The 26,566-nt window shown below is 64.2% G+C and overlaps 3 protein-coding genes across 5 annotated transcripts; 1 reads left to right on the forward strand and 2 right to left on the reverse strand.

The window, feature by feature from the left end:
• The first annotated feature begins 457 nt into the window (after positions 1–457).
• Positions 458–12,304, forward strand: ENG (endoglin). Of its 2 annotated transcripts, none has more exons than XM_076355133.1 (15): positions 458–552; positions 4,808–4,965; positions 7,203–7,337; positions 7,942–8,104; positions 8,301–8,457; positions 8,641–8,773; positions 9,035–9,209; positions 9,299–9,441; positions 9,581–9,718; positions 10,104–10,148; positions 10,267–10,377; positions 10,464–10,709; positions 10,928–10,991; positions 11,090–11,191; positions 11,668–11,851. In XM_076355133.1, the coding sequence occupies exons 1-15, from the start codon at positions 495–497 to the stop codon at positions 11,784–11,786; spliced, it is 1,947 nt and encodes a 648-aa protein (XP_076211248.1). In that variant the 5' UTR covers positions 458–494; the 3' UTR covers positions 11,787–11,851. The 2 variants fall into 2 exon arrangements, with proteins under 2 accessions (XP_076211248.1, XP_076211247.1); XM_076355132.1 differs by having other exon boundaries at positions 475–552; positions 11,699–12,304.
• Positions 12,305–12,394: 90 nt separating this feature from the next.
• FPGS (folylpolyglutamate synthase) lies at positions 12,395–17,481 on the reverse strand. Of its 2 annotated transcripts, none has more exons than XM_076355134.1 (15): positions 17,377–17,481; positions 15,959–16,087; positions 15,796–15,849; positions 15,610–15,674; positions 15,416–15,530; positions 15,211–15,288; positions 14,880–14,941; positions 14,678–14,780; positions 14,521–14,598; positions 14,302–14,449; positions 14,122–14,220; positions 13,766–13,916; positions 13,572–13,647; positions 13,164–13,230; positions 12,395–13,064 (listed from the first exon to the last, which is right to left on the reverse strand). In XM_076355134.1, the coding sequence occupies exons 1-15, from the start codon at positions 17,479–17,481 to the stop codon at positions 12,637–12,639; spliced, it is 1,758 nt and encodes a 585-aa protein (XP_076211249.1). In that variant the 3' UTR covers positions 12,395–12,636. The 2 variants fall into 2 exon arrangements, with proteins under 2 accessions (XP_076211249.1, XP_076211250.1); XM_076355135.1 differs by lacking the exon at positions 17,377–17,481 and adding an exon at positions 16,205–16,276.
• Positions 17,482–18,197: 716 nt separating this feature from the next.
• Positions 18,198–25,700, reverse strand: CDK9 (cyclin dependent kinase 9). Its single transcript, XM_076355136.1, has 7 exons — positions 25,582–25,700; positions 24,937–25,018; positions 23,956–24,046; positions 21,883–22,049; positions 21,516–21,687; positions 21,291–21,439; positions 18,198–20,048 (listed from the first exon to the last, which is right to left on the reverse strand). Exons 1-7 carry the CDS (start codon positions 25,671–25,673, stop codon positions 19,683–19,685), a joined length of 1,119 nt encoding a protein of 372 aa, XP_076211251.1. The 5' UTR covers positions 25,674–25,700; the 3' UTR covers positions 18,198–19,682.
• Between the last annotated feature and the right edge of the window lie 866 nt (positions 25,701–26,566).

The raw sequence follows: 26,566 nt of genomic DNA on the forward strand, positions 1-26,566 counted from the left end.
CCTCGCCGTGCGGGTCGGGCTGTGCTGCAGCAGTGTACGTGGGCAGATTTGGGGGGGGCATGCCCCACCTGGGCACTTCCGAACCCCTGTGTCCCACCTCTCCGCTCACCAGTGCCGGCCCAGGAGGGTCCCTGGGGACACCCACCCCGGGTGCCTGTGCCCGCCCCCCCCCGGTGCTCGGGGTTCTTCCAGCGCACCCCTCCGGAGGCGATGCCCCGCACCGCGCTGTGGGGAAACTGAGGCACGGCGCCTCCCGGGGGGGTAGTCCCCCCCTTCCCCCGCCCCCCCCCCCCTCCCCCCCCCGCGTTGCGGGCAGCTGCCGTCCCCCCCCCGTCCCCCCCCCGCCGCCGGCACGGCCCCAGCGCCGCCAGCGGCATTTCCTCCCGGCGCGGAGCCGCGCCGCCCGCGGACCCTCCTCCGAAGGGAGTCGGTTTCCTGCCGCCGCCGCCGCCCGGCACTCGGCGCTGGCTCCCGGGGAGCGGCCGCAGGCGGACATGGGCCCCCGCGCCGCCCCGCTCCTGCCGCTGCTGCTGGCTCTGCTCGGCCGCCCGGGTGAGTGGGGCTGGGGGGGGCACCGAGGCGGGGGGGGGGGGGGACGACACGACACCCCCGGGATGGGCCCCCCGGGACGGCACCGCCTGCGGGACCCGCCGGTGACTCCGTCCCGGAGCGGCCCGGGCTGGGGGCTTGTGTGTCTGGCTCCCCGGGGGGGCAGCGGGTCCATGACCAAAGGGGTCCCGGCTGTGCCGGCACGGGCAGTGTCACCCCCGGGACACACACACCCGCCCCCCTCCGGGAGAGAAGGAGTTGGGAGAGAGCCCCGAGGGTGGGGAGGGACAAACCCCCCAGCCCCGGGGGGGGGACACACAGCGCGGCCCTGACACTCCCCAGGACCCCCAAAATCCAGGCTGCGTCACTGGGGCTCAGGAGGTGTCGAAGGCGCCGCTATTGCGCCCTGACCGAGGCAACGGCACCCAGGGTGTCACGGGTGGCTTCCGTGGCCTCCCGGCACTGTGGGCTGTGTGGGGTCGAGCGGGAGCCAGGGGCGAGGAATGGGAAAAACCCCGTAAAGCCCCGCATGGGCCGTGGGGACGGAGCTGGGGGCTCATCCGCCTCCGGAGCAGTTGGGCAGGGAAGCACTAAAGCCACCCCGAGGTCCCTGCAAAAGCCACAGGGAGAATTTCAAGGTGGGGGGACGTGCCCGGGGACACCCATGACGGATGGAGGGCAGGAAGCTGGGGGACATGGGGATACGACCCGCTGGCAGAGGGAAAGGGAACTGGGAAGGCAGCGGCAGCCTGCGGAGGCTGGGGCTGGCGGCACTGCGTGTCCCGGCTGGGTCGGTCTCTCCCAGCCACCGCAGGGTGCTGGTGGGTGCTGCTGGGGCGTCCCCGCTGCCAGGCTCAGCACCCGCTCCCTGCCTGCTGTCACTGGCCAGTAGCTGTGCCAGGTGGTCCCTGTCCGGTGAGGCTGTGCCGTATGGGCCATGTCCCCCGTAGCTGTGCCATAAGGTCCTTGTCTCCTGTAGCTGTGCCATACAGTCCCCGTCCTATGGCTGTGCCATGCAGTCCCCATCCTACGTAGATGTACAGTAAGTTCTGTGGCCTCCGTAGCTGTGCAGTACAGTCCCCATCCTATAGCTGTGCCATAAGGTCTGTGTCCTCCGTAGCTGTGCTATACAGTCCCCATCCTATAGCTGTGCCATAAGGTCTGTGTCCTCCGTAGCTGTGCTATACAGTCCCCATCCTATAGCTGTGCCATAAGGTCTGTGTCCTCCGTAGCTGTGCTATACAGTCCCCATCCTATAGCTGTGCCATAAGGTCTGTGTCCTCCGTAGCTGTGCCATACAGTCCTCATCCTACAGCTGTGCCATATGGTCCACATCCTGCGTAGTTGTGCCACAGAGACCCTGTCCTCCCCATCTGTGATGTATAGTCCCTGTTCAACATAGCTGTGCCATCTGGTCCCCACCCTACGCAGCTGTGCAATGTCATCTCTGTCCTACGTAGCTGTGCCATACAGTCCACGTCCTTTGTATTTGTCCCATACAGTCTCTATCCTATATGGGTGTGCTATATGGGCTGAGTCCTATGTAGCTATGCCATATGGTCCCCATCCTGAGTAGCCATGCCATATGGTCCCTGTCCTATTTAGCTGTGCTATATGGTCCCCATCCTACATAGCTATGCCATACTGTCCCTGTCCTATGTAGCTGTGTAATGCAGTCCTTGTCATAACTGTGCTATACGGTCCCTAGCCTATGTAGCTGTGCCATACGGTCCCTGTCCTACGTAACTGCAATGCAGTCCCTGTCCTATGTAGCTGATCTATACAGTCCCTGTCATACATGACTGTGCCTGTATGGTCCCTGTCCTGTGCAGCTCTTCCATATAGACCATGTCCTATTCATCTGTGCCATACCACCCCCAACCTATGCAGCTGTGCTATATGGTCCCTGTCTTGCCTAGCTGTGCTATATGGTCTCCATCCTGCGTAGCTGTGCTATACAGTCCCCGTCCTGCCTAGCTGTGCCACACAGGCCACGTCCTGTCCGGCTGCTGTCTCTCCCCTGCAGGGACCCGCGGGGCTGGGGGTGCCCACAGTGGGTGCAGTGCCAGGGGGCTGGGGGTGCCCACGGCGGGCGCAGTGCCGCGGGGCCTCACAGGCACGAGCAGGCTTCCAGGGGCAGGGGGCTTTGTGCTCCTCTGGCAGGGACTGATGCTGCTCTCCGCAGGGTGAGCACGGTGCTGGGTTGTCCCTTCCTGTCCCTGGGAGAGGCTGCTCGGCGCCCAGCTGACTTAGAGAGGGGCAGGAATTGCGTGGCCTGCGTCAGCCCCAAAACCTCATCCCGTCTGCACCATTATCTGAGCCCCGATGCCACTTCCGCATGGTCCAACAGCCAGTGGTGGCTCGGGGGGGGATGGGGGGGGTGACAACCCCCCCTCAAGTTTGCAGTGCGAGGTCCATCCCCATTCCTGACCCGTGCTGAGACCGGCCAGCTTGTTACACAAGTGCCGAGGCAGCGCAGCTGGATGCTGGGATGCTGGAGTGGCGCTGCCTGTCCCATGGGGCATCCTGCGCCATTGCAGCCACCCTGGCTCTGCACCCCCCAGCCCGGCACCCCCGGGCATTGCTCTCCACCCGGGGCCTTTGATCTGCTCCCAAAAAAACCAGGCATCGCCCTCCTGGCCCCGACCCGCCGGGGAGCAGCGGCGGCACCTTCTCTGCTCCCTGGTCTTGGCTACACTGGAGTGAAGGAGAGGGCGGGCGGCTGGAAAAACATAAAGTGGATTTTCTTTCTTTCTTCCTTTTTTTTTTTTTTTCCTTTCCTGGAGTACAAAAATAACAGTGCCCTTATCTGATCGCCCCGGGCGGCCCAGCTGAGCCCCCTTATCTGATCCTGACATAATGCTGGAGCCCGCTGCCTTCCCCAGGGACTGACGGTGCCCGGCTGGCACCGCTGTCTCGTATCCCCTCCGCCGGCATCCCTGCCCCGCGCTGGGGGCGAGCCTGGCCGCGGCCCCCTGACCCTGCCTGACCTCCCCACGGGATGCTGCCGGAGCTGTGATGAGCTGCCCGTCCTCTGCCCGGCGATGCTGGGGGCTGCGCGGCCATGGCCGGTGCCGTCGGGGCAGGAGCGGAGGGGAAGAGGGACGCAGCCTGCGGCGCCCAGATAAGCGGCTGTTTATCTTCCTCCCGATGCTGCCGGCCACGCAGCCGCCATGCCGGGGGGGAGGAAGCGCCAGACAATAGGTGGACCCGCGACAGCGTCACCAGTGGGGTCTGCGCCGTGACCCCACTGCCGTGGCTGCGCCACCACGACGGTAAGACGCGGGCCGGGGATGCCGTGATGGGCACGGCATGGCATGGGTGGCCCTTTGCCGGCTGCCACATCCCGAAGCCTGGACGCCCAGAGCATCGTGCCCTCTGGCCCCGGTCCCCACAGGGGCGGCTGGGTGGCCGTGGTGCGGGGTCCGGTCACCTCCCAGCACGGTGGCTGGATCCACCAGGGATGGGAAAGGAAGGGACAGAGCTCAGTGGCCACCTCCAAAGCAAACACAGCACCCCAGGCACCGTGTACCCATGGGGACCCCCCCAGCCATGGCTGTGGGGCTCCATCCTGCCCAGCCCCTTGCAAAGGGGCACCCATGGGTGCAAGCAGGTCCCCAGGACACCTCCCGGCACAGGGGCCAGCTTGAGGACAGCCCAGCCGCAGCAGGGCTGCCTGGGGCAGAGGAAATGGCGAAGGCAAATGGGGATTTACAGGATCAGGCCTTCAAACGGCTGTTTGCACTCAGGATTTCCCTTGGCAGCCGCCCGCCAGCCCCGCTCGCTCGTGCGCCGCACGGGGGGTTCAGGATGGGGCGAAGCTCACGCCTCGGCACCTGCAGAGGATGAGCTTTATGGCCATTTCCATACCTGAGCTTCCCGCTTTCCTGTGGCACGGGGGATGGGGGGGGGGGAGGGGGCTTCCGCCACTGCCCGAGCGTTCGGGGCAGCCAGGCGCGAGTTTTGGCACGCAGCAGTGCCGAGCAGGGACAGCGGATTTTTCCAGCCCGGATCCGAGGGTCATTAACGTGATTGCACCGGGGGCTGGCGGTGGCAGACGAGCCCTGAGCAAACACGTAGCAGATGGTCCCGTAGGCTCTGTGCTGGCGGTGGGGCCGTGGTGATGCCGTGCCGGGGGCACGGAGGCAGCACCGGGGCTGGCATTGCAATGCAGCTCCCTCTCGCATCGTGTCCCCGCCGTGTCGTGTCACCTCACGTCTGTGTGGTGGGGACTGACGGTCTCTTGTTTTCTGCCCAGACCCCGGGAGAGCCGAGGGCTGCGACCTGCAGCCAGTGACGGCAGAGCCGCCCATCACCCTGTCCTACGCCACCAGCACGGTGCCGCGGGGCTGCGTCAGCAGCGGCTCCGTGGGCACCAGCCATGAAGTCCACATCCTCAGCATCGAGTGGTCCAAGGTGAGCGAGCGGGGTCCTGGCGCGTCACCCTGGCACTGTCACCCCAGCACTGTCCCCACCGGGCAGGGTGTCCCGGCTGTCGAAACCGTTTCCTCTGACTAAGGCACAGCGAGAGGACCCGGATTAACCTCTTCCATGGTGCCTTCGCTGAGCTTCCCCTCCCAGCGCAGCCACAGGTGTCTCTGGCCCTGGCCGGGATTTAAAGTCTTTAGAGGCAACTTTTCTAACCCACGCTGCCAGGGCTGTCCCTGCACTGGATGTCCCAGGAACCCCTGTTTTCCTGGGGAGGTGGCCTGGTCCTGGCTCAGGAGCAGGGCAGAGACACGGGCACCCGATGGGGACCACACTGGGGAGGGAGGGATGGAGGGAGGGATGGAGGAAGGGATAGAGGGAGGGAGGCATATCACTTGAAGGTGGCCAAGCAAGCAGAAACCTGGCTGCCAGTGTTGGCACAGCCTGCCGAGGGGCAATAACGGCATTGTGGGTGCCCCAGGCATCTTTTGGGCGAGGACGGGCACAGAGCAGTGGCAAGGCTGGGGCTGCATCCCTGGCTGGCGCTGGTCCTGGTTGGCACTGTTGGGTGGGTTTGCACCAGCACATGGGTTTGCGTGGCTGCTCTGCAGCATGGCCCAGCTCCCCTCTCGCTAGCTGGGCCCCGGCAAACTCAGCACCCGATTTTGGCCCAGCCCTGGGCTGCCTGGCGCCACGGTCCCCTCCCCGCTGCCTCCCAGCTCTCCCAGTTCTGCTTTTCAGGGGGAGGCGGGAGCCGGGCTGGGAGCCACTGGTGTGTTGTGTGGGTTTTGCAAGGGCCCCTCTGCCCCAGCCCAGTGTGACCTGGCCCTGGCACCCCAGTGCGTGGATAAGCGCCGAGGCTGGGGGTGCCCCGGGGTTGTCACCAGCGGCGGCAGGGGACATGCACTGATGTCACGGCTGCGGCACCGAGCCCTGCGGCGCGCGGGGGGAGCCAGGCAGGGACGCGGCTCCACTTATAGAAGAATTACTGGAAGCCGCTTTCTATAAGCAGATCCCCACGATGCGAAAAAAAAAAGAAAAAGAAAAAAATAACCTGAAAGGCGGCGGCGGGGCAGCGGCGAGGCTCCCGCCGCTCGCGCAGCCCAACAATGGAGCGTCGCAAAACACGCGGCAGAAAAAACAGCCGCCGGCTCCTCCCCGACGCCCGGGGCCACCCGGGGTCCCCGGCCACCCACACTCGCCACAGGGCCACAGCCAGGCCGGGATGCCCACAGCCCCATCCCACCGGCCCCATGCCCGGCACTGGCGGCTGCCTCCACCCCCCTGGTCCCCGGCTGGTTTTCCCTGCCTGCCGCCTGGCTCAGCACTTTGCGAGTAGTGATTCAGGCGGCAGTTGCCAAACTTAGCGCCTGGCATTTCGGCTTCCCCATCCGGATTTCCGGCTGGAGGCCGTAGGGCAGTGCCGGCCACAGGGAGCGGTGCATGCCACCGCTGTGCCCCCGGCATCCCTGCACACCGGTACAGCCGGTCCTGAGCCTGGAGCAGCTGCACGGTGCTGGGATGGGGCTGGGAAACCCGCGGGGGGGATGTCCCAGTGCCCAGGGTGGGGATGCTCCGGTCTGCAGTGGGGGACACCCTGGTACCTACAGTGGGGATGCTCTGGTGCCCAGGGTGGGTATGCCCTGGCCCCAGTGTGGGGTGCTCCAGTCCTCGGTGCGGGGAAACCCCAATCCCCTGTGTGAGGATGCTCTGGTTGCTGGTGTAGGGATGCCCCAGTCCCCAGTGTGGGGACATGCCAGTCTCTGGTGTGGGGACACCCCAGTCCGCAGTGGGGTGACACCCTGGTGCCCAGTGCAGAGATTACCCAGTCCCTGATGCAAGGGTGCCCTGGTCCCCAAGGGGGAGGGGGGAGGGGGGGGTCCCTAGACCCCAGTATGGGGGTGCCCTGGACACCAGTGTGGGGATGCCACCGTCCCCGAGGTGGGGGTGCCCTGGTCCCTTGCTCAGGGGAGCCAGGGGGTGTTTGCCCCCTTGGTGTGGGTACACATCCACGTGGCATCTCTGCATCCCCCAGTCTGCCCCCCTAAACCCAGCCACGGCTGGCTCCTGCATGGCTCATGCTTGGGGCCAGCCCGAGGGCTCTCCCTGCTGCCTCTGGCTCCAGGGGCAGGTGGGGTGGCTGGGGGACAGCCAGAGCGGTGACAGCAATTGGGGCTCAGTGGCCGATGTGGTGACACGCTCCCCTTCCCCCCCCCGCCCCCCAGGCCTCTGCTTTCCCACTGAAGGTGTCCGTCACGCCACGAGCTGGTGGCTGCACCCGATCAGCAGTGCTCGTCCTCCTGTGTGCCCGCTGCTCAGCCACCGTCACCTCCCCGTGCCCGGACCTGCTCATCCGCACCGTGAGTGCCGCAGCCCCGTGCCAGGAGCAACCCCGGGGGGCAGCAGGGCTGGGGCCAGCCCTGGAGATGTTTGGAGGGGGGGTGTCCCCGGAGGAGACTGGTCTCCCCATACCCAGAGATGATGCTCGTGGTGCCCCGGGGAGGAGGGGACGCGCCTGGCTGCTGCCAGCGGCACTGAGCACGGGGCTGGCTGGGCAAGGAATGACGCACAGGGCTGGAAAAAGCTCCCGTTTCCTCCGGCTGGCGGGAGGAAGGTCAGGGATGGGGTTTGGCTCCAGCGAGCTGAGCCGGGGCCGGGCGCTTTGTTAGCAAAATAAGCCTGCTTTGTTTGTGGCTAATAATAAAGTGGGCCGAGCTCTCCGCGTGCCGCCAGCCACCCACGCTGCTCCCAGCCCATGGCCCCAAAAACCCCCGTTCATCCAGGGTGACCCCCGGCCACGATGGAGCCGGGGCTCCAGGGATGCCTGCCTGTCTTAGCTTTACACCCGCATCCTCCATGCCGGGGGAAAGGCTTTCCACGCTTTCCCCACGCCAGCCCATGCCAGGGAGGGATGTGCCTTGCCCCCCCCCCCCACCCCAGCTCAGGCTGCTGCTCACCCCGCAGGACGCCCGCCTCAGCCCAGGGACCACCGCAGCACTGGACCCCGAGCTGCCCATGGCCACCAGCGAGGGGCAGCTGCTGGCCTGGGCTCAGGACATCTACGGGGGCATCACATCCTACAGCGAGCTGCGGGACCCCCGCTGGGTCCAGGTCCGCCTGGGAGAAGGTGCGTGGGCCCAGAGGCTGGTGCTGGGGGGCCGGGATGGGCAGCAATGCTCTTCCTGCTCCTGAAGGGTGACAACCTGCTGGGGCAAAGCATGGTCCCGGGGGAGAGGCTATGGGGACCGATGCCCCTGGCCCTGAGCATCTCCCCACCCACCGAGCCCGGTTTGGCTTTGGTGACCCGCCCCCCGCCTCCACAGACGCCAGCAGCCCCCCAGAGTGCATCCCCCAGGAGCGCTTCGACGCCATGCTGCACCTCGAGACTGAGGTCTTCTTCCACGGGGTGAAGGGCTGCTCACGCGGGGACACCCAGAGCACCAGGGCCGCCCATATCGTCCGCCTGCAGCCCGAGCCCAGGTACCATGCAGTGCCAGCGGTGGGACCCCCAGGGGTGGGGGGAGGGGTGGGACATGCTTGGAGATGCTCGGGAATGGATTGGGGTGTCTCATAGGCAGAGCTCCCCCATCCCAAGGGGGGTACAGGACCCGCCGGTGTGGGATGCTGATGCTGGGACGGGGGGGGGCGAAATCTGTTTCGCAGCTTCCCCATCACGGAGGTGAACCTGTCCCTGAGCTGTCCTGAGAGAGCCATGAGCAACCAGATCCTCATCCTGCAGAGCCAGGCCAACCTCACCTGGTCCCTCTCCGTCAACAACTGCCACATCCAGTTCCTGGTAGGGCTGAGTGGGATGTGTGTGTGTCCCCCACCCTTGCCAAGGAGGCTGCCAGATGACCAAGAGATGCCGGTGGCATGGGGAGGGTGGCAGGAGGGCACCTAGGGACATTGGGCATGGGGAGGTGGCAGCCCCCTTGCTGCAAGCCCTCCTAATGGGGATGAACCCAGAAGCTGTCCCTGCCTTGAGCATCTCCAGCTGTCCCCATCCCGCTCAGCATCCCCTCCCCTCCCCACTGCCCTCCCCCTCCCCCCCCCATAGGTCTCCGGGAGCTACAAGATCGCGCCCATCTCCTCGCTGCTGCTCCCTGGGGAACTCCTGCCTGACACGGAGCAGGGCCTTGTCGCCAAAGCCTTCGAGAAGAACTACAGCATCATCGCCTCCTACTCCGCCATCCCTGCCAGCACCCGCATCAGCCTGGAGATCCAGGAGCACGGTGAGGCCCCCGGCCTCCCCGGCTGGGTGGGATGGGGGGGGGGTCCCGCCACCCCTGCTCAGCCACTCCCCCATCTCCCCATCCCGCAGAGGCAGTCAGGAGGGTGCCTGCGACGCCCACCCCCCCGGCCCCCACTGCCAACTCACTGCCCCACGTGCTGCTGCTCATGCTCCAACCCTGGAAGTGCACGGATGAAACCATGGAGATTGTCATCGCCAGGTCCCACTTGGAGGTGAGGAGTGTGGAGGGGTCCCGATGCCTGCCAGCATCACCCGGGGGGGGGGGGTGTCGCATCCTGCTCCAGATGCTCGAGCGGGGTGGCATGGGGTCGCCCCCAGTTGGTGGGTGACCGCTGGGTGCTTTTCTCCCAGCCCATCAAGGACGTGGTGAACATCACCCTGCGGGACATCAGCTGCCAGGCAGAGAAAAACGCCACTCACTTCATGCTGAAAACCCCCCTCAACCACTGTGGCACCTCGCTGGAGGGCAAGGGCCATGCCAACAACGAGGTGAGGGGGGGGCTGGCTGGGGCACTGCCCCCCAGCCCTGCTGATGCCCCATGGGGGCTTCAGTGATGCCCGGTGGGGCTTCTCCACTGGGCCCTCCTTGCTCTTGCATGGCTGGAAACATCCTGCTGCAGCCCAGGGCTGAGCCCTGCCGCTGCGCCTGGGTGCTGGCGGAGATGGGGAGGTGTGGGTAGGACCTCCATCCCATCCCATCCCATCCCATCCCATCCCATCCCATCCCATCCCATCCCATCCCATCCCATCCCATCCCATCCCATCCCATCCCATCCCATCCCATCCCATGGTGGGACCACCCCCATCCCATCCCAGTGGGGACCCCAGCGGTGGGGACCACTTGGCTGACCCAACCTTCCCCACCTTCTCGCAGCTCATCCTCAACCTGGCCAAGGGCGCAGCGCTCCAGAGCGTGCGGGTAAGAGCCGGGTTTCCCAGCAGGCCCAGGGGTGGGACCGTGGGAGAAGGGTGCCGGTGCCACTGCCGGCTGGGTGCTGGGTGCCGGGGGGTGGCCTCAGCGCCATCCCTGCTTGCAGGTGGCCTTCCAGTGCAAGATCCCACGGGAACTCTTCCTGCGCCTCTTCCCCACTGCCGCCTTCGAGGTGCCACAGACAGAGCTGGAGGTCAACAAGGAGGCCTTCGTGCAGGTACCATCACCGGCTCGGTGCCCAGGCTGGGGGGGTCCAGCCATCCCCAGGCCGGTGACTCTGACAGTGTCCCCCCCCCGCGGCAGGCGTCCATGCGGTGGGAGGACCACCCGGCTGACCTGCAGCTGAAGGAGTGCTGGCTGGCAGCGCCGGGGCGGGAGCCGGTGCTGCTGATGCAGGGCGGGGAGGCACGCGGCGCGGGGGTGGCCGTGCTGGAGGGCCCCCCCAGCAGCCATGGGAGGAAGGTCTGGCGCTTCCGCTTCACCTACGCCATCCCCGAGGGTGGGCGCGTCCCCTTCTCCGCCACCCTCAAGTGCAAGGCCGGCTTGCAGGTCAGCGTGAGTAACCCCCACACCCCTACCCTGTGATGCCACCATGCTGGTCCCCACCATCGGCGGTGGCAGCCTGGTGGGTTTGTCCCACACCGCCGGGTGGCGGAGCCCAGCCAGGAGCAGCATCCCCAGTCCCCAGAGAGCCTGGGGCTCCCAGCCCTGTCTCCCTGCTGGGGTACGGGTCTCCCCCCATCTCACCCCAACCTCCACCTCTGCAGAACACCACCATCTTCGAGAAGGTCCTGGAGGTGACAGTGAAGGACAGCTGGCGGCCGCCCAACAGTGAGTTTGGGGCAGGGGAGGGGGCCGGGGCTGGAATGGGGGGTGGGAAGGGGACCCCCCTGCAGCGTGGCAGTGCTGACGGCCTCGTCCTCCTGCAGACCGCGGGCTGGGGCTGGCCGCCGTCCTGGGCATCACCTTCGGCGCCTTCCTCATCGGGGCACTCCTCACCGCTGGGCTCTGGTACATCTACTCGCACACTCGTGAGTATCCACTGACCCTGGGAACCCCCACAGGGGGATGGGGGGGGGGGGGGCGCACACACATGTCCCTTGCTGGGTTGCCCATGTCCCCCCCCCGGCCCAAAGCCCCTTGGCCGAGGTCCGCAGGTGAGCCAGGGACCAAGCTGCTGCATTGCCGTCATCTGTACAGCCCTCCTAGCAATGCCACAGGGGAATAACCCTGCTCAGGGATGGCCACGGCTCCCCAGGGTCCCCCCTATTGCCCTGGAGTCCCCCCTGCCACCTGCCCTCCCTCCTGCTCCTGGTGCCACCACGGTCCCCCATGCCCATCTCCATCCCGGGGGGCTCAGGGGCTGGCTGGGGAGCGATCCGGGAGGTTTCATGCATGGGGGCTGGAAGGTCCTGTGGGGACGAGCCATGGCCACCGCTGGCCGCCCTGAGTCTGGTTTCCCCTTGGCATTTCTCCCCCCGGCCCCGCGGTGGGTGGCATGAGCCAGGTCCCATCACCAAACTGCAGCCGGTTTCCAGCACGGCGCCGGCCTCGGAGAGCAGCAGCACCAACCACAGCATTGGCAGCACCCAGAGCACCCCTTGCTCCACCAGCAGCATGGCCTGACCTCCCCCTGGGCCCCCCCAAGCCCGCCCAGCCCCCAGCCGACGGACTTGGGGACCCACCCCGGCTCCATTAAGCTGATTTTTGCCCCAAATCTCAGGCCGAGCCTGGAGGGGGCCTCCGTTACTCATTCAGTGAATGCTTTGGCCCCCCGAGGGCAGCCCACACCGGGGCAGCGGGGGGCACCCTGCAAGCCCCCCGGGGTCCCCCACTGCTGGGTACACGGGGGAAGTGGAGAGAGCAGCTATTGCCAAAGTCCCCCCTCAAGGGTCCTCATCAAATGGGGGAGGGGGGGGGCAAAAGTGGATGCCCCCAGGACATACCCCAACACTTGGGGTGACCCCCGCATCCCCCCAAGAAGGCAGCGGGCACTACTAGGAGCAGCAAGAGGTTTATTGGGGGTGGGGGGGTGGGGCTTCTGCCCCCCTGCAGGGCAATGGGCAGAAACCCCACCCCCCCTCAGCTCCCCGTCCAAGTTACAAACTCTTATTAATAATAATAAAAATCTCCCCTATGTTAAATTAGTCACGCGCTGATGCCAAGCCTCGCCGCGGCTTGAGGCTCTCACCTACCGCCCCCCCCAAAACTACCCACCCCCCCAGGCGCTGGGACCCCGGCACAGCCTGGGGCAGCTCCCCCAGAGCGTCTCACCAAGGTGGGCTGGGGGTCGGGAGCATCCCCCCCATGGCCGGTGTCCCCAGGGGGACACAGGCAAAAGGCACTGGGGTGAAAAGGGCCGAACCGAGATGGGGTTGGGGGTCCCACATGTCCCCCCCCGGCCGCCTCCGAGCATCATCGGGGGCAGAACCAGCACTTCAAGTAAAAAGAGATGCAAAGCCCTGTGTCCCCCCCATTATTGGGAGAGCGCAGGGTCAAGCAGCCGGAGGACCCCCCCCACCAAGTGCAGGCTGCCAGTGACCAGGACACGGACAGCAGCCGCCTCCCGCAGCAGCACGGCCCCGCTGCTGGCAGCGGGGTGGGGGTGAGCCCCCGTAGCACCGGGTGCTGCCAGCCGGGGGTCCCGGCCCTGTGCCACCCACCGCAGCGCCTGGGCCAGGCAGGGGAAGACGAGGGCTGGGGAATTGAGGGGTCGCGGGGCCGGGGGGACCAGGAGCAGGGTCCCTCGGGCAGGGGCTGGCTGCAGCAGCCCCCCTGCCCGCAGAGGGGTCGGGAGCCAGGGGTCCTGCCCCCCCTTCTCCTCCAGCAGCCGGGTCCACGTCCGCTGATTCTCCAGGCAGCGGGTCAGGGCGTTCTCTAGCGTCACGTTGAAGTTTTGCTGGTCTGGGAGGGACGGGGATGGGGGTCAGAGATTAGGGAGTGGGCCGGGGAGGGGTTGGGGATGGGGGGGGCCGGGGGAGACCCCGGCTCCCCGGCACTCACCCATGTTGCTGGCCATCGACACCTCCGTGAAATTGGGGCAGAAGACAGCGTAGTCGAAATGGCAGGGCTGTGGGGAGGGGGCGGGGGGGGGGGGAGGTCAGCACTGCGGGAGTCCTCAGGACCCACCCATGGGATTTCCACTGGGACCAGTCCCACACTGGCGGGGTTACAGGGGTTTGGTCCAGGGAGGGGGTGATCCGAGTGCCCCCTGCACCCGGGGCTGTGAGACCCTTGGGGGGGGGGGGCATTGAGGTGGGATACAACCAGGGACAGCAGGGTGGACCGACAGACAGACAGCACAGGGCATCAGCTCCACCTCGTGGCTCCCCGCAAAGCAGGTCCCAGCACAGGCAGAGAACCCAGGCACCCAGGCACAGTGACACCCCGGCCCCCCTCCCAAAACCTCACCAGCAGCAGCTTGAGCAGTGCCGCCATGTCCCGGTCCCCCGTGGCGTTGAAGAGCAGCACGCGCACCTCGGAGCCGCTGCGAGGAGAAAGGGCGGGTGGCCCATGCTCCATGGGAACCCCCAGCACCACCACCGCGCCCCCCTGCCGTGTGTCCTCCCCCCTCGTGTCCCCCCCACCTCGTGTCCCCTCCTTACTCGTGGGGCTTGTCCTGGTTGAGGGCAGCCTGGCGGAACCAGCGGACGCAGGCCTGGACGCTGCTGGTGGTGTGGGCCCCATCCAGGTACCACGTCACGGGGCCGCGGGGCAGCACCTGGGTCCGGCCCAGCCATTCCGTGTCCCGCAGGCCTGGGGTGGGTGGCACAGGGCATGGCTGAGACCCCCACACCCCCCTCCAGCACCAGGACCCCCGTGGGGATCAAATGCGGGGCGGGCAGCCAGGCTGTGCCCTCCAGCACAGGCGGCGCTGGCCGGGGGCCCAGCGTGGGCCCCCACCCCACCTCCTGAGCCCTGCGACATGGCGGGGTGGGGTCCCAGCACAGCCGTACTGCACCTTGGATCATGGCGTCAGTGGGTCGAAAGGCAGGCGCCAGCGGCACCGGCCTCCCTGCCAGCTCGGTGCCTGACGGCACCTCCTTCAGCTCCCCGAGACCTGGGGGGGAACGGGTGCTCCGCTGAGACCCCAGGGGCCACAGCGGGGTCCGACCCCCCCGTCCCTGTCCCCCCACCTTACCCCGGCAGCCGCGGCGCTGCAGCCAGGTCCGCGCCAGCTGCAAGGCCAGGGCGGCGTTGGAGCGCTGGTGAGTGCCCGCCAGCCCCAGCTCCAGCACCCGGCGGCCCTCCTCGAAGGCGTCCAGCTCCGGACAGAGGTAGAGGAGACACTGCGGGGAGAGGAGGCTGAGCCCCTCGCCATGGGGTACCCCCCATCCACCCCCCCTGCCACCCAACTCACCTCCCGCTCCTGGGCTCGGTCCCTCAGCACCTCCAGCGGCCGCTCTGGCTGCACCACTGTGAATGCCGGCACGCCGGGCTGCAAAGGACAGGGGTGCTCAGGGCCATGGGGGAGCACACCCCGAAACCGCGAGAGGGGGAGGACCGGGTCTCCCTACCTTAAAAATGCCCCCCTTCTGCCAGGCGATCTTCTCCATGGTGTCCCCCAGGATGCTGGTGTGGTCGATGCCCAGGGAGGAGACCCCACACACCACCGGCGCCCTGGGGACGCAGCGTGGCAATGTCCCCGCTGTCCCCCCGCCACGGGGACAGCAGGCCCTGGCAGCCCTGGGGGACAGGCTCAGCCCTGAAGGCTCCTACCTGATGATGTTAGTGCAGTCGTAGGCGCCGCCAATGCCAACCTCCACCACCGCCAGGTCCACCTAGGGACACAGGGACACCAGAGCCATCACAAGGCCACCAGCAGCATGTGTCCCCATGGATGCAGGTGGTGCCGTGTCCCTGCCACCACCCCTCTAAACCCGTGCCCCGCTCATGGGGGGACCATCCACCTGGCACAGTATCCCCTGGTTACAGCCATGTCAGCCTGACCCATGCAAGTTCTGTCCCAAGTGGGGGCTGGACCCTATGTCCCCCCCCTCCCTGAGGTCCCCACCATCCCCATCACAAGCTGGAGGCCACCACCACCTACCTTCTCCTGCAGGAAGACGTGGAAGGCCATGATGGTGAGGAAGCGGAAGTACGCCGGCATGCTGGCATGCACCGGGTCCTGCCAGGCAGAGCAGGCATAAGGGGACGACACGGGGCATCCCCAACCAGCGCTGGGGCACGTGGCCCCGGGGCAGGAGGGAGTCCCCAAGGGAGGGAGCACCCCTCACAAGCCCCGCCGCCCCCACCTTGGTCTCCTCCAGGCGGTTGTAGACGAGCCAGAAGTACTTGCTGAAGAGCTCCTTGCTGATGGGCTGCCCGTTGATGCGGATCCGCTCGCGCACCTGCACCAGGTGAGGGGAGCTGGGGGGGGCAGAGCGGGGGCCACGGTCAGACACGGCACCACCAGCCCCCCCAAACCCTCCCGAGGCCCCCTGCCCACCTGTAAAAGCCCGTCTTCAGCCCATAGCTGCGGAGAATGCACTCGGTGAAGGCACATGCCGAGCCCTGGGGAGACAGCAGCGTTAAACCCCCCCCCCCATGCCAGGGCAGGGGCAAACGGAGCCAGAGACACCAGCAGCCCCCCCTCGCACCCTCAAGCCCCCACAGCACCGCCCGCCCACCTCACCTTGCCCTTCGTCCCCGTGACGTGGATGATGTTCAGTCGATCCAGGTCCTCGACCTGCCGGAGGTCAACCACCCCGTGAGACCCCCCGCGGCAGCCAGCGCTGAGCGCGGCGGCACCGCTGCCGGGATGGGGGGTGGAGCAGGGATGAGGACCCCCCGCTCACCTTCAGCCCGCTCCTCTCCAAAAAGCCCCGCATGGCTTCCAGCTGGGCCCGGGGGTCGCCGCGCTCCCGCTTCACCTGCTCCAGGTAGCTGGCATTGGTCTGCAGGGTGTTCAGGGTCCGGATGGCATCCTGGAAAGACCCCCGGGAGTAGTCAGGAATGGCGCCCATCACCGCAGCCTCGGGGCTGCGCCCACCGCCATGGCTCCGGGGGCCAGCCTGCCCCGTGCCCACTGCACCCCTATCTACCCCATCAGGCTCGGTCCCCTCAGCAGTGCCCGCGGCCACCCATGCCGGTAGCATCTCCTCCACCATGGCCCTGTGAGGACGTGCCGGCAGCGCCAGAGCCTGTTGCAGGGACGCCGCGGGGACGGGCTACTTATCGGCGGGGGGAGCCCGCCCCTCCCCGGGTGCCCCTTGGCCCCACGGGGGGGGGGGGGGCACGGGACAGCCCAGCACCCGGCACCCACCCCTGCCCCAGCGGGACAAGGCCGCCGGCGGGCGTGAGCGGAGCAGCGCTCCAGTGCCGGCATGCCCATCCTGCTGCTGTTTAATTAGAGGTGCAAACGAAGCAAGAGAGCTGCACCTGCATGGACACGCACAGCCACGGCTGCTGCCAGAGGTCAGCAGTGCCACCGAGCCCCCTGAACCCGCGCCGGGGGGGACGGGGGGGACGCAGGCCTGACCCTGGCACCGCTATGTGCTGCAACGGGGACCTGGCATGGGACAAGCCCACGTCCCCAGTGCGGGGACACCCTGCCCGAGCAGCCGGACCCCCTCCCAGCAGACAGCGGCGTGGGCACCCGGTGAGCGCAGGGCAGGGGCAGGACAGCTCCCGTCTCCCTGGGGGGCTCCCCACGGTCCCTCAGCCTGGGGACCGCCGTCATCCCCACGACGCCAGGCAGCCGCGGCGGGCCCGGGACGCCCCAGCCTCTGCCCGGGATGCGCCGTGGCTGTCGGACCGGGTCCCACTGCAGGCCGGGGTCGCCCCGGTGCTGGCACGGGGAACGGAGGTTTGCGGGGCGACGGTCGGGCACCGGCTGTCCCCAGCGGAAAGAAGGGCGAGACGGTGAGCAGCGGCTGGCGCGGCCCGGTGCTGGGGGAGAGGGGCAGCCCCGCAGGCGGGGCGGGGCTCGGCCGCCCCGCACGGTACCGGAGCCACCTCGCTGTCCCGGCCCTGTGACCCCCCCGCCCACCCCGGGGTTCGCAGGCCTGCGGCTTGGGAAGGGACCGCGGGCGCCGGGAAGCCCCGGCCCCGCCGGCTGCCGCCGCCCTCCAGCGCCCGGCTCGGCGGGATGCCCCGGGCCCCAGCGCGCAGCCCGCCCGGGTGCAGCCTCCCGGTGCCCCGCCGCAGAGCCCAGGCCCCCTCCGCGGCACTCGGCGCAAGGTCCCGCTCCCCGCGGCCCCGCCCCCGCCGGTACCTGGTAGTCCATGGCGGGGGCGCGCGCCGGCCGCGTGCTGAACGGGCGCCCGGCGGCGGCAGCCCGCAGCGCCCCGCGCAGCGCGCGCAGCCCCCGCGCCACCATCCCGCCGCGCCGCGCGCCTGCCGCCGGGAGCCCGCGCCGCCGCCTGGGGCGGGACCGCCCCGACGCGACCCGCCCCGCCCACCCCCGCCGCCATCTTTGAAACGGGCGGTGCGCCGCCACGTCGGAGGGGGGCGCCATCTTTGCGAGGGGCAGCGAGGGAGGAGGGCGGCCTGGCGGGGACCCTTCCTCCTCCCGCGGAGCCACCTCCGGGCGAGGCGCAGGGGGACGCCCCCGGCCGCCCCCTCGGGCGAGGTGGAGGGGGTTGGGCGCAGCACCAAGCCCACCCCGCATTGAGGTTCCTCAGCACGCCAGCCCGGTGGAGCCAGGGCCCAGCGCTGCAGCCCTGGCCCGCACCTGCCTCCACCCCGGCCTCACGCAGCCCACCACAGGGGCAGAAGGGGCTGCTCTGGGGCGCAGGGGCCCCCCCCGGGCCTCTCCGGCCCCCAGCCGGGCAGCATCACCCTCACCCGGTGCCAGCGGAGCAACCGGGCTGCCCCCAACACCCTCCTCTGCTCACGCTAGCCGTGCCGTTGCGTTAATCCACTGCAGCGCTGAGCCTCCCTCCCGTTAACAGCACCGGGGCAGACAGAGCCGGGCACCCCCAGGAGGGGACTTACACTGTCTGAACCCAAACCTGGGCGCCTGTCCTCATGTTTTACAGCACTGCGGCTGCTTTCTCCGTTTAGGCAAAAGAGTGACACAAGGTTAAAACCAGCCGTTTGGGACAGGATCGTGTTTATTCACAACCGGCAGAAGTCAACTGGCTTATTGCTTGCAACCAACTTCATTTTTTCCAAAGAAACCAAGTTCCCCCCCAACCGGACACTGTTTCGGAGCCCCGCACAAAGAGAGATTTACCTTGTACACATCCTTTATCATCCTCACTTTCTGTCCTGAGAACGGCCCCGCTCACCACCGCTTCCTCCCCTGAGACCTTATGCTACCAACGTGGCTTTTGCCATTAGTCTAGTTAACGGACAACCTATCAAATGCCAAAGGTTATCACACGCTGCATTTCGTACACGTTATTTGTTTGAAAGTCTTGGGATCCATGGGGCTCACCGAGAAGACCAGCTGCAGCTGACAGCCATGGAAGACAAAGTGTTCAGTGAGCAGCTCCGCCGCGGCAGGCTGTGAAGGAGCACTCGCTCCGTACGAGTCAGTCCCGACAAGCTCTGGCAGAAGGTGTGCGCACACCACCACAGCGCATCGGGCTGGTCGCTGCATCCAGGGAAGGCAGCGGTCTTGCTCTAGACTTGTGCAAAAAACTCTGGGACAGGAGTGGACGTGCGAGTGTTTAAAGTCACCCTGCTCCCAGCACAGTGTTCCCAGCACTCGTGGAATCCCTGCAGACAGCGGGACGGCAGGTCTCACCCCAAGCTGAGGCCAGCACTCGCACCTCCCTTCCCCATCCAAACCCCTGCCACAGCCAGCGCTACGGGGAAAGCGCGCAGCAGGCTGGGTGTGTCCGACAAGACTCATAATTGCAGTTTGCAATGAAGAAAGCGTGGACGCCGCGTGCTGTTACAGAGACCAACGATTCCCACTGTAAATCCCGGCTGTATGGAGCAACCAGCTCTGCCAACCACCCCCTCTGGTTTGCCCAGCAAGCCTCTTTCTAGGCTAGAACCCAAACTCCAGTGAGAGTTAGTCATGCTGTCTAGAGTGACTCTGCCTTCCCCAGGACACCTCTGCATTACTCAGAAGCACCTGCCTCGTCCTGCATCAGCGCTTCAGCGTTCAAAGGATACGCTGTGCAGGAGCTACGACCAACCGAGAGCCGAGACATCTCCCAGCAGGGCCCAGTTTGGTCCAGGGCAGCTACCCCCAGTCCCACCGGTCACAGCACCCATTGCCAAGAGCCCCAGCACTGACAGAGCCGCTTTCTCCATCACCGGGTCCATAACGATCGATCCACAAGATTAACGTAACAATAAAGACTGTTGCATGGGGGACACAGGCTCTGTGACAAAGCTGCAGAGAAACAGCCCCGGGCTCGCAGGCGTCACCTCCCCAGTCACGCAGCTCCGCGGTGGCTGAGCTGCTGCACAAGGAGAGGAGACGGCAGAGCTCGGTTAAAGCCAGCCGGCACTTCGCCTTGAAGAAAGTCCTTTCCCAGACGGAAAGACCTTGCCGGGACATCCCCGCTCAATGCAACCTGCGGAGTAGCCCAGCCAGGACCCTGCTGGGGAAGCCCCCGCTTAAAACACCCTGTCGAATTCAGTCTGGTTGGTGGCGGCCGGGTTCCTGCCCTGGTTAGCCGGCTGCTGGGGCATGTGCCCACCCCTCCTGCGCGGTGGGGCCAGGTACTCGAACATAGACTGGTTGTGGGTGGACAGCATGTTTTTGAGGTCCGAGGGCATGGGGTCTGACCAGAAGAAGTCGTGGTTCAGTGCATCATCGCTGTCGATCCGCTGGGCGGGATCCAGCACCAGCAGCTTGTCGATGAGGTCGAGTGCATAGGGGTCTTTAACGTAGGCTTTCAGGCGATCCTTCACCTTGCGCTTCTGGCCCTTGGGGAGATCCAGCTTCTGGTACAGCTCGTATTTATCCACGTTCGGCCAAACCTGAGAAAGGGCAGGAAGGGAAGGTTGGGAAGAAATAGTTACGGAGAGGAGAGGACAAGCCATTTTTGATGCTAACACCCTCAGGCAAACCAGGGCGAGGTCTTCCGCGAGAACAATACTATTTTATAACCTCCAAGCTGTCAGACCTTGTTCCCACAGCATGAAGGAGGCCCTAAAGAGTGCACTAAAGCCTGGAGACATGTGGACAAGTCAGGACAGAGTCCTCCTGGTGTGGGAATGGCATGCAGGATGCTCCAGGATTTCTGGTTCTCCCACAAAAGAGCTACTAGAGAGCATGGCTCAGGCCAGCTGCAACAACCAGAAAGGTGAAGTGACAAAACTTATTGCTAAATAACAGCCTGGATGTATGTGGTACCTTTTATCCTTAGAAAGCAAAGCCGGCTGCAATCACCAGCACTTACCTCAACCCTGGTCTGGGAGCGACCACAGCAGGTATTTACATACAAAAGAAAACACCTTCAATGTATGTACGTGGTGTGTGTAACAGAGGCGTCAGGCCTCTGCAGCTGCCTGCACAACCATGTGCCTATCGCACCCCCTATATTACAGCCCTGGCCAAGAGATCCCTCAGCTCGATCCCCCACAAGAGGGCAGGACAAGCTGCCGTTAAGGAGCTGAGAAAGGGCTGAGTGCTCACACCAGGCCCCAGCTGATGCCACAAATCACAAGCCAGAATTAAAGAGGCTTTTCAAGGTGACCAGTGCAAAGCGCCTGAGACAAACCCCTCAACACAAAACAAACAAAAAAACCCCTTCTTTAAGCAGAAATTCAGAGGGCGTTTATCTGAGAGAACCCCCAAACACAGACTAGAACAGATTTCTACAGGTAATGTTCTGTTCTTTCACACTCGGAGCAGCCAGCATCCTCCCTGTGCTCAAAAACGAGAACCCGACTCGCCCCTCCCAAAGGAGGTCTGGGAGGCCAAGTTCACCCTCTTATGTTTAGGAGGTTGAACGCAAGTAACATGACAGCTGTAGTTTACACAGAGCAGCAAGGAAAGTGCAGCGTCCCACTGTGCACTCGGCTCCCAGGAGGCAAATAGCATTTGCAGGAGCTTCCCTAGCCTCCCTACCAGCAGCAGGCACACTCCAGTGCCAGGAACGCGCAGCAGCCAGCGCGCGGGGAGAGGTCCAGGAGTGCCTGGTCCCAGACCCTGCCCACACCACCCGCTTTGCAGCTCTCCTCCCACTTTCCGCAGCTTGCCCACGCTCTCGCCCTCACCTCCGGTGTGATGGATCCACAGAGCTGGCTGATGAGGGTGAGCTGGTGCTGCTCTGTGTTCCCCTGCATGATGGGGCTGCGGGTCCACATCTCTGCCATGATGCAGCCTCCACCCCAGAGGTCAATGGGGGGACCGTAGTCCCGCTCCCCTAAACGGAGATGCTGTGTTAGTCACCCGGGGGAACGAGAAGAGCAGAGAAGCCAGCAGAGCCCATCACCTCCTACCTAGGAGCAGCTCTGGTGGCCGATACCACAGAGTCACTACCCGGTTAGTGTAGCGGTTTGGCTGGCTGTTCTTAGCCAGGCTGAAAGCTCGAGCCAGCCCAAAGTCCGCAAGCTTCAGGACTCCGTCCCGCGTGATCAGGACATTCGCAGCTTTCATGTCTCGATGCAAGATCTGTACGAGGACAGACATTGAAAGGTTAAGCCATTAAGGTATCCTCCTTGGATGCCTGGTGCCAGCAGGGCACTCAGACTGCAGAGGTGGAGGACAAGGAAGGACTTCCCTCCAGCCTGTGCTAAGACACCTGCTCCTTGCAAGGCCACAGAGAGCAGGGTGACCTCAGAGCACAGCACGGATCTGGCCCATTACCTTGTTCCTGTGGATGTAGTAAAGTCCATTCAATAGCATCTGCATAACTTTCTTGATCTCTGAGAGCGTGAACTTGACGTGGGCATTGCTGAGAAGGCCAGCCAGGTCGTGCTCGCAGAAGTCAAACACAAGGTAGATACTGCCCTTGCAGCGGTTGTAGGGAGAGGCTACAGGAGAGGCAAGGAGGGACTGTCAGCGAGGGACCCTTAGCCCCGTCACAGCTCCTCCTGACCCTCAGCCACCCTGCTGCTCGTACAACACTCACTAGACAAAACCTCAGGGCACAGGAACACAGAGAACCAGAGACAGCCTGCAGGCCTCAAGGTCCTTCGTAAAGAGGCACTAAGAGAGCACAACTAGCAATGGAAGAACAGGGGATGAGGATCAGAGTAGTGAATGTTGTCAGACAGGCAAGGAAAGGGCATGAAAATCTTTAAAAGCTTCATTTTGTGTTGTTCTGTGCACATAACGGCTGTGTGGTTTCCTCCCTGCAAGCTGTGTCAGGTAGGTGCACATACTGCTAGCTGCCAGCCAAGCACTATCACTGATTGCATCAGCGATAGAGGAGGCACCCGCAAAGACAGCCCCAGGAAAAATGCAGAAACAGAGAAAATCTGTCTAATATAGCATTAGAAGGTAAGGTTTTCTGCAACCTCTTACAGCATCTACGAAAACAGACTGATCTGGATCAAAGTGATTTAAAGCTCCAGCTCCAATTGCAATTTAAAGTCAACAACAGAAAACCTCAGACGAAGCAATCGACTTCAGTCTTGTTCCTAGAGCACACATGCAAAACATTATTAAAAAGAAAGGCTGATTTTCATCAGCTGTAATCAGCAAAACCTGCTGATCAGCAATTCCAACCGGAAAACGATGGCTAAGCTCAGCCCCCACGGAAACACACCGCTCTCCTCTGCCAGCCAGGAGGGTGCCTGCTAGACTAGGTTTGCAGTTCCTTACACGGATACGGCCCTTCCCGCACCTTTCCAACGTAAAAAGAGAAAAGCTTCAAGTTTGAGAACAGTAAATGCAACGCTTCTACTGGAAACCGGGGTCAAGGTGGATTCGGATGAAAACTGGATTCAAAACAAAACCCAAATAATTGACATGTCTACAAAAATATTTACCATAGGTATGCCAGAGACGCAATCATCACAACTCATTTAATCACACACTGAATTAAAAATTAACTTGTCATCAGTGTTTCTACTCATACCTGCTCAGACAATAATCTACACGTAGTGGAGTACTGGAGTAACGTCAAGTTCCCAGTCCTAGGCCAGGGATTTCTAGCGGTTCAGTGACTGGACTTTTTTAAAAACACCATCACCAGATACGTGCCACTTTTGTTTTTATTTAACTGAAATGACTGACTAGAGAATGGCAGGCTTTAACATCAGCTGTCATTTTCAGAACTGTTTTTCCAGTACAAATGCATATAAGAGAATGATATATAAAAACTAGCAAATGTTTTAAAGTGATTTCACTGGAAACGGCGCCAGGCCAGGTGCACTGAGCATGCCAGTCACGCAGCAGAGGCACGCTGTGCGAGGTGGAAGCGCGGCTCAGAACCAAGTGGTTGCTGTCACCCACAGAAAGAGACACTGAGCGTGTCTCCAGCTGGAGCTGTGTCATCAGCTCGGAGCTGCCATGAACCGTCATAAGCCAAGTGAGAGGGCCGGCTCCAGCTCCTGACAGGGAACCGGCTGTGCACAGCCACGAGATCAGCTCCGGGCTGAGAACCCTCTGCTTCAAAGTCTCTCCGGCACTGGTTTATTTAAAGCCTCTCAGACTGAGTTTTCCAACACGGGCAGGATTCACCACCACAGCACAGGCATATCCTAGCAGGACTGACAACAGCTTTTTCCAGCCACGCTGCAGCAACGTCCTAACCCATTTAGAAACTGCTTTCCAAGATGAGTGTACCATCACCCCACATTACAGGCAGGAAAACAGAGGCCCCGTGCTCAGCTAGAGGACCCCACTCCCAGCACAAAACACCAGCCTGCTCAGCGGCGAAGGAGGGCGGAAAGAAAACCGACAGCCAGTGCAAGAGAGACCCCCGCAAGCTACCTTTGGTCCTGCAGATTTCAATGAGGTTCACCACGTTCTCGTGTTTGAGCAGCTGGAGGATTTTAATCTCTCGCAAGGCTGTGATGGGGAACTGGAAAGGAGAAAGAGAGGACGGGGATTACGAGCGCAGGAGACCAGGCCACCTCTGCCTGGAGAACAGGAGAGATATGACCGCAGCAGCTTGGCAGGGGACCTGCTCGAGCAGGACCATGACAAGTCACTGAAGGGCAATCAGTGCTTTAAAACAGAACACCAACAACGGGATTGCCAAAACGTATTTGCCATCAGGCCATCACTGGCGAGAGAGATTCTGCATGAGACAGAGGTGTTTGGCTGGTGCCGAGACCAGCACGCAGACACCCCTCCCTCCTCTCCTCACCTTGCACGTTTGTAACAAGACATGGTACAGCCCGGTTCGAGCCGCAGAGCAGCCTCCCCAGCTGCTGCCTGCGCTGTTTATGCTGCTCCTCTCTCCTCAGTTTGTCCCACCTCTGCACACCCCTGAGCACGTGCCTTTCACACGTTACCCAGTTCCTCCATGAACAACAGCCAGTGTGGAGCCCTGCGCCGGGCGTGGTGGGGTTTTGCACAGGAGGAGGAACACGAGGGCAGTGTCACCTCCCAGGCATGGGCAGCGTCGCCTCCCAGCAGCCATCCCGCACAGCCCAGTCACCACACAGCTACTGCATGACACTGCTGCCACCTGCCTTTGCAGCTGAGAAGGTGATAACAGGACGTACACTTTGGCAGGGCAACCACAAGACCCAACGTTATCACAGTATCAGTAGGACAGGAAAAAGGCCACAGGGGTGGGATCCTGTCCACACCCTTACACGTTCAAGATCTGGCATGTTATAGAAGTAAATATTGTTAAAGAACAGAGTGCAAACACATCTCTGCCATCCCAAAGATTAGCTTTCACCTATGAACCCCCCAGTCCAGGCCTTCCCAAACACAGCCCAGCCACGCTCCCACACTTACACCCTCTTTCTCATTTTCCATCAACACTTTCTTCAGCGCTACTTTCTTGCCCGTCTGACGATGTTTGGCTTTGAAAACTTCCCTGTAAAAACAGAAAGAAATCTGTGAGGAGCACAAGGAAGAAGGGAAGGAGCCAGAGGCTCCTGACCAGGGCCAAGACCAAACAAGACACACCAGAGCGCCACACAGACAGCTCTGTGCTGAGCCACTAACCGTCCCAGCCACGTTCCCTTTGGACCAAAGGCCCTCAGGACTGGCTGAGCCAACCCAGACCCCAGAGCTCCCACAGCCCCACGAGGATTTTGGGCAAAATTGCACGTTTTGGGTAAAGCTGTAGGTCCCCCGCCCTGACTGCCTCCAGGGTAACACTCCTCGGCCAGAGCCTGGGACAGAGCGGGGCCTCGGGGTGGGAAAAAGAGGGCTCAGGGGCCAGGCTGGTTCCCTGGGGCCAGAGGGGTGACTGGGGAGAGGACACCCAAGCAAGGGGCACTCAGGCCTGGGGCGGGCGGGCCGCGGGGCTGAGGGGGCCGGGCCCGGGCCCGGGCAGCAGGCCCGAGGGCGGGGTAGGCCGGGGAGGGCTGGGGAGGGCCAGGGCCAGGGCCGGGGCCGGGGCCGGGGCCGGGACGGGGCCGACGAGACGCTCACCCGAAGGTGCCCTGCCCGATCTTGGCGAGCTTCTCGTACTTGGAGACCTCGTCACAGAAAGGACACTCCACCATGTCGTACTGCTTGGCCATGCCGGCCGCCCCGTTGCTACAGGGACGCGCCCCGCCCCTTCCGGCACGCCGCCCCGCCCCTTCCGGCACACCGCCCCCCGCCCCCTGCCGCCGTTCCGCGAAGCCTCCTGGGACTTGTAGTCCGGCGGCGGCGGCCATGTTGTCACCCCTTCGGGGTGCTCGGCTGGGCTGTTCGTGCCGCCGCCCCCGGCACCCCTCCGCCGCCGCGGCTGGCCCCTCGCCCCGTCGTGAGCCACCCCAGAGCGTGCCCATGTCCATGCCCCAGCATCCTCAAGGAAGCAGCTCCGTGCCCCCCGCCGTCACCCACGTCCCTCCCGCCGTCACCCACGTCCCTCCACGTGGCCCAGGGCACCAAGCAGCCCCTGCTGCTGGTGGCCCGAAAACGTGTCACCATGTTTCCTGCATGCTTAAACCCATCAGAGATTTAATGGCACTTCTGCTCCCTGGCTCTGCACTGCGGCTGCACCCGGGGGCTGTGGCGAGGGGACCCCATGGCTGGGGCAGGAGGACACCAGGGCCTGGTGCCAGGGGGACCCCGAGTTCCTGCCCCACTGGCAGAAACGTGCCCAACTGGGGACACCATCCCCCCGGCAATGCCCGCATTCGGGTGCAGAATGGCTTGGTTTGGGGTCGTTTGAAAGTGGTCCCCAAGAGCAGGAGTGGAGATGGCTGCCGGTGTCCCGGCTGCAGGAACTGCCAGGTGCTCCCCAGGAATGGGGGACAGCAGGGACAGCAGCTCCCTGCCAGGCCCAGGCCACCTCATCCCACGTGGAAACGCTCCTATGGGACACCCCAAGGTCCCCCAGTGTGAGAGAAGAGCTGGCGGCGGGGGGGTCCCGCTGGCAGTGATGCCATCTGCTGTCACCCCACGGGGCCCAATGAGGGCAGGGGCT

This window comes from Aptenodytes patagonicus, chromosome 18 (assembly GCF_965638725.1).
Source record: "Aptenodytes patagonicus chromosome 18, bAptPat1.pri.cur, whole genome shotgun sequence".
Lineage (NCBI taxonomy): Eukaryota > Metazoa > Chordata > Aves > Sphenisciformes > Spheniscidae > Aptenodytes > Aptenodytes patagonicus.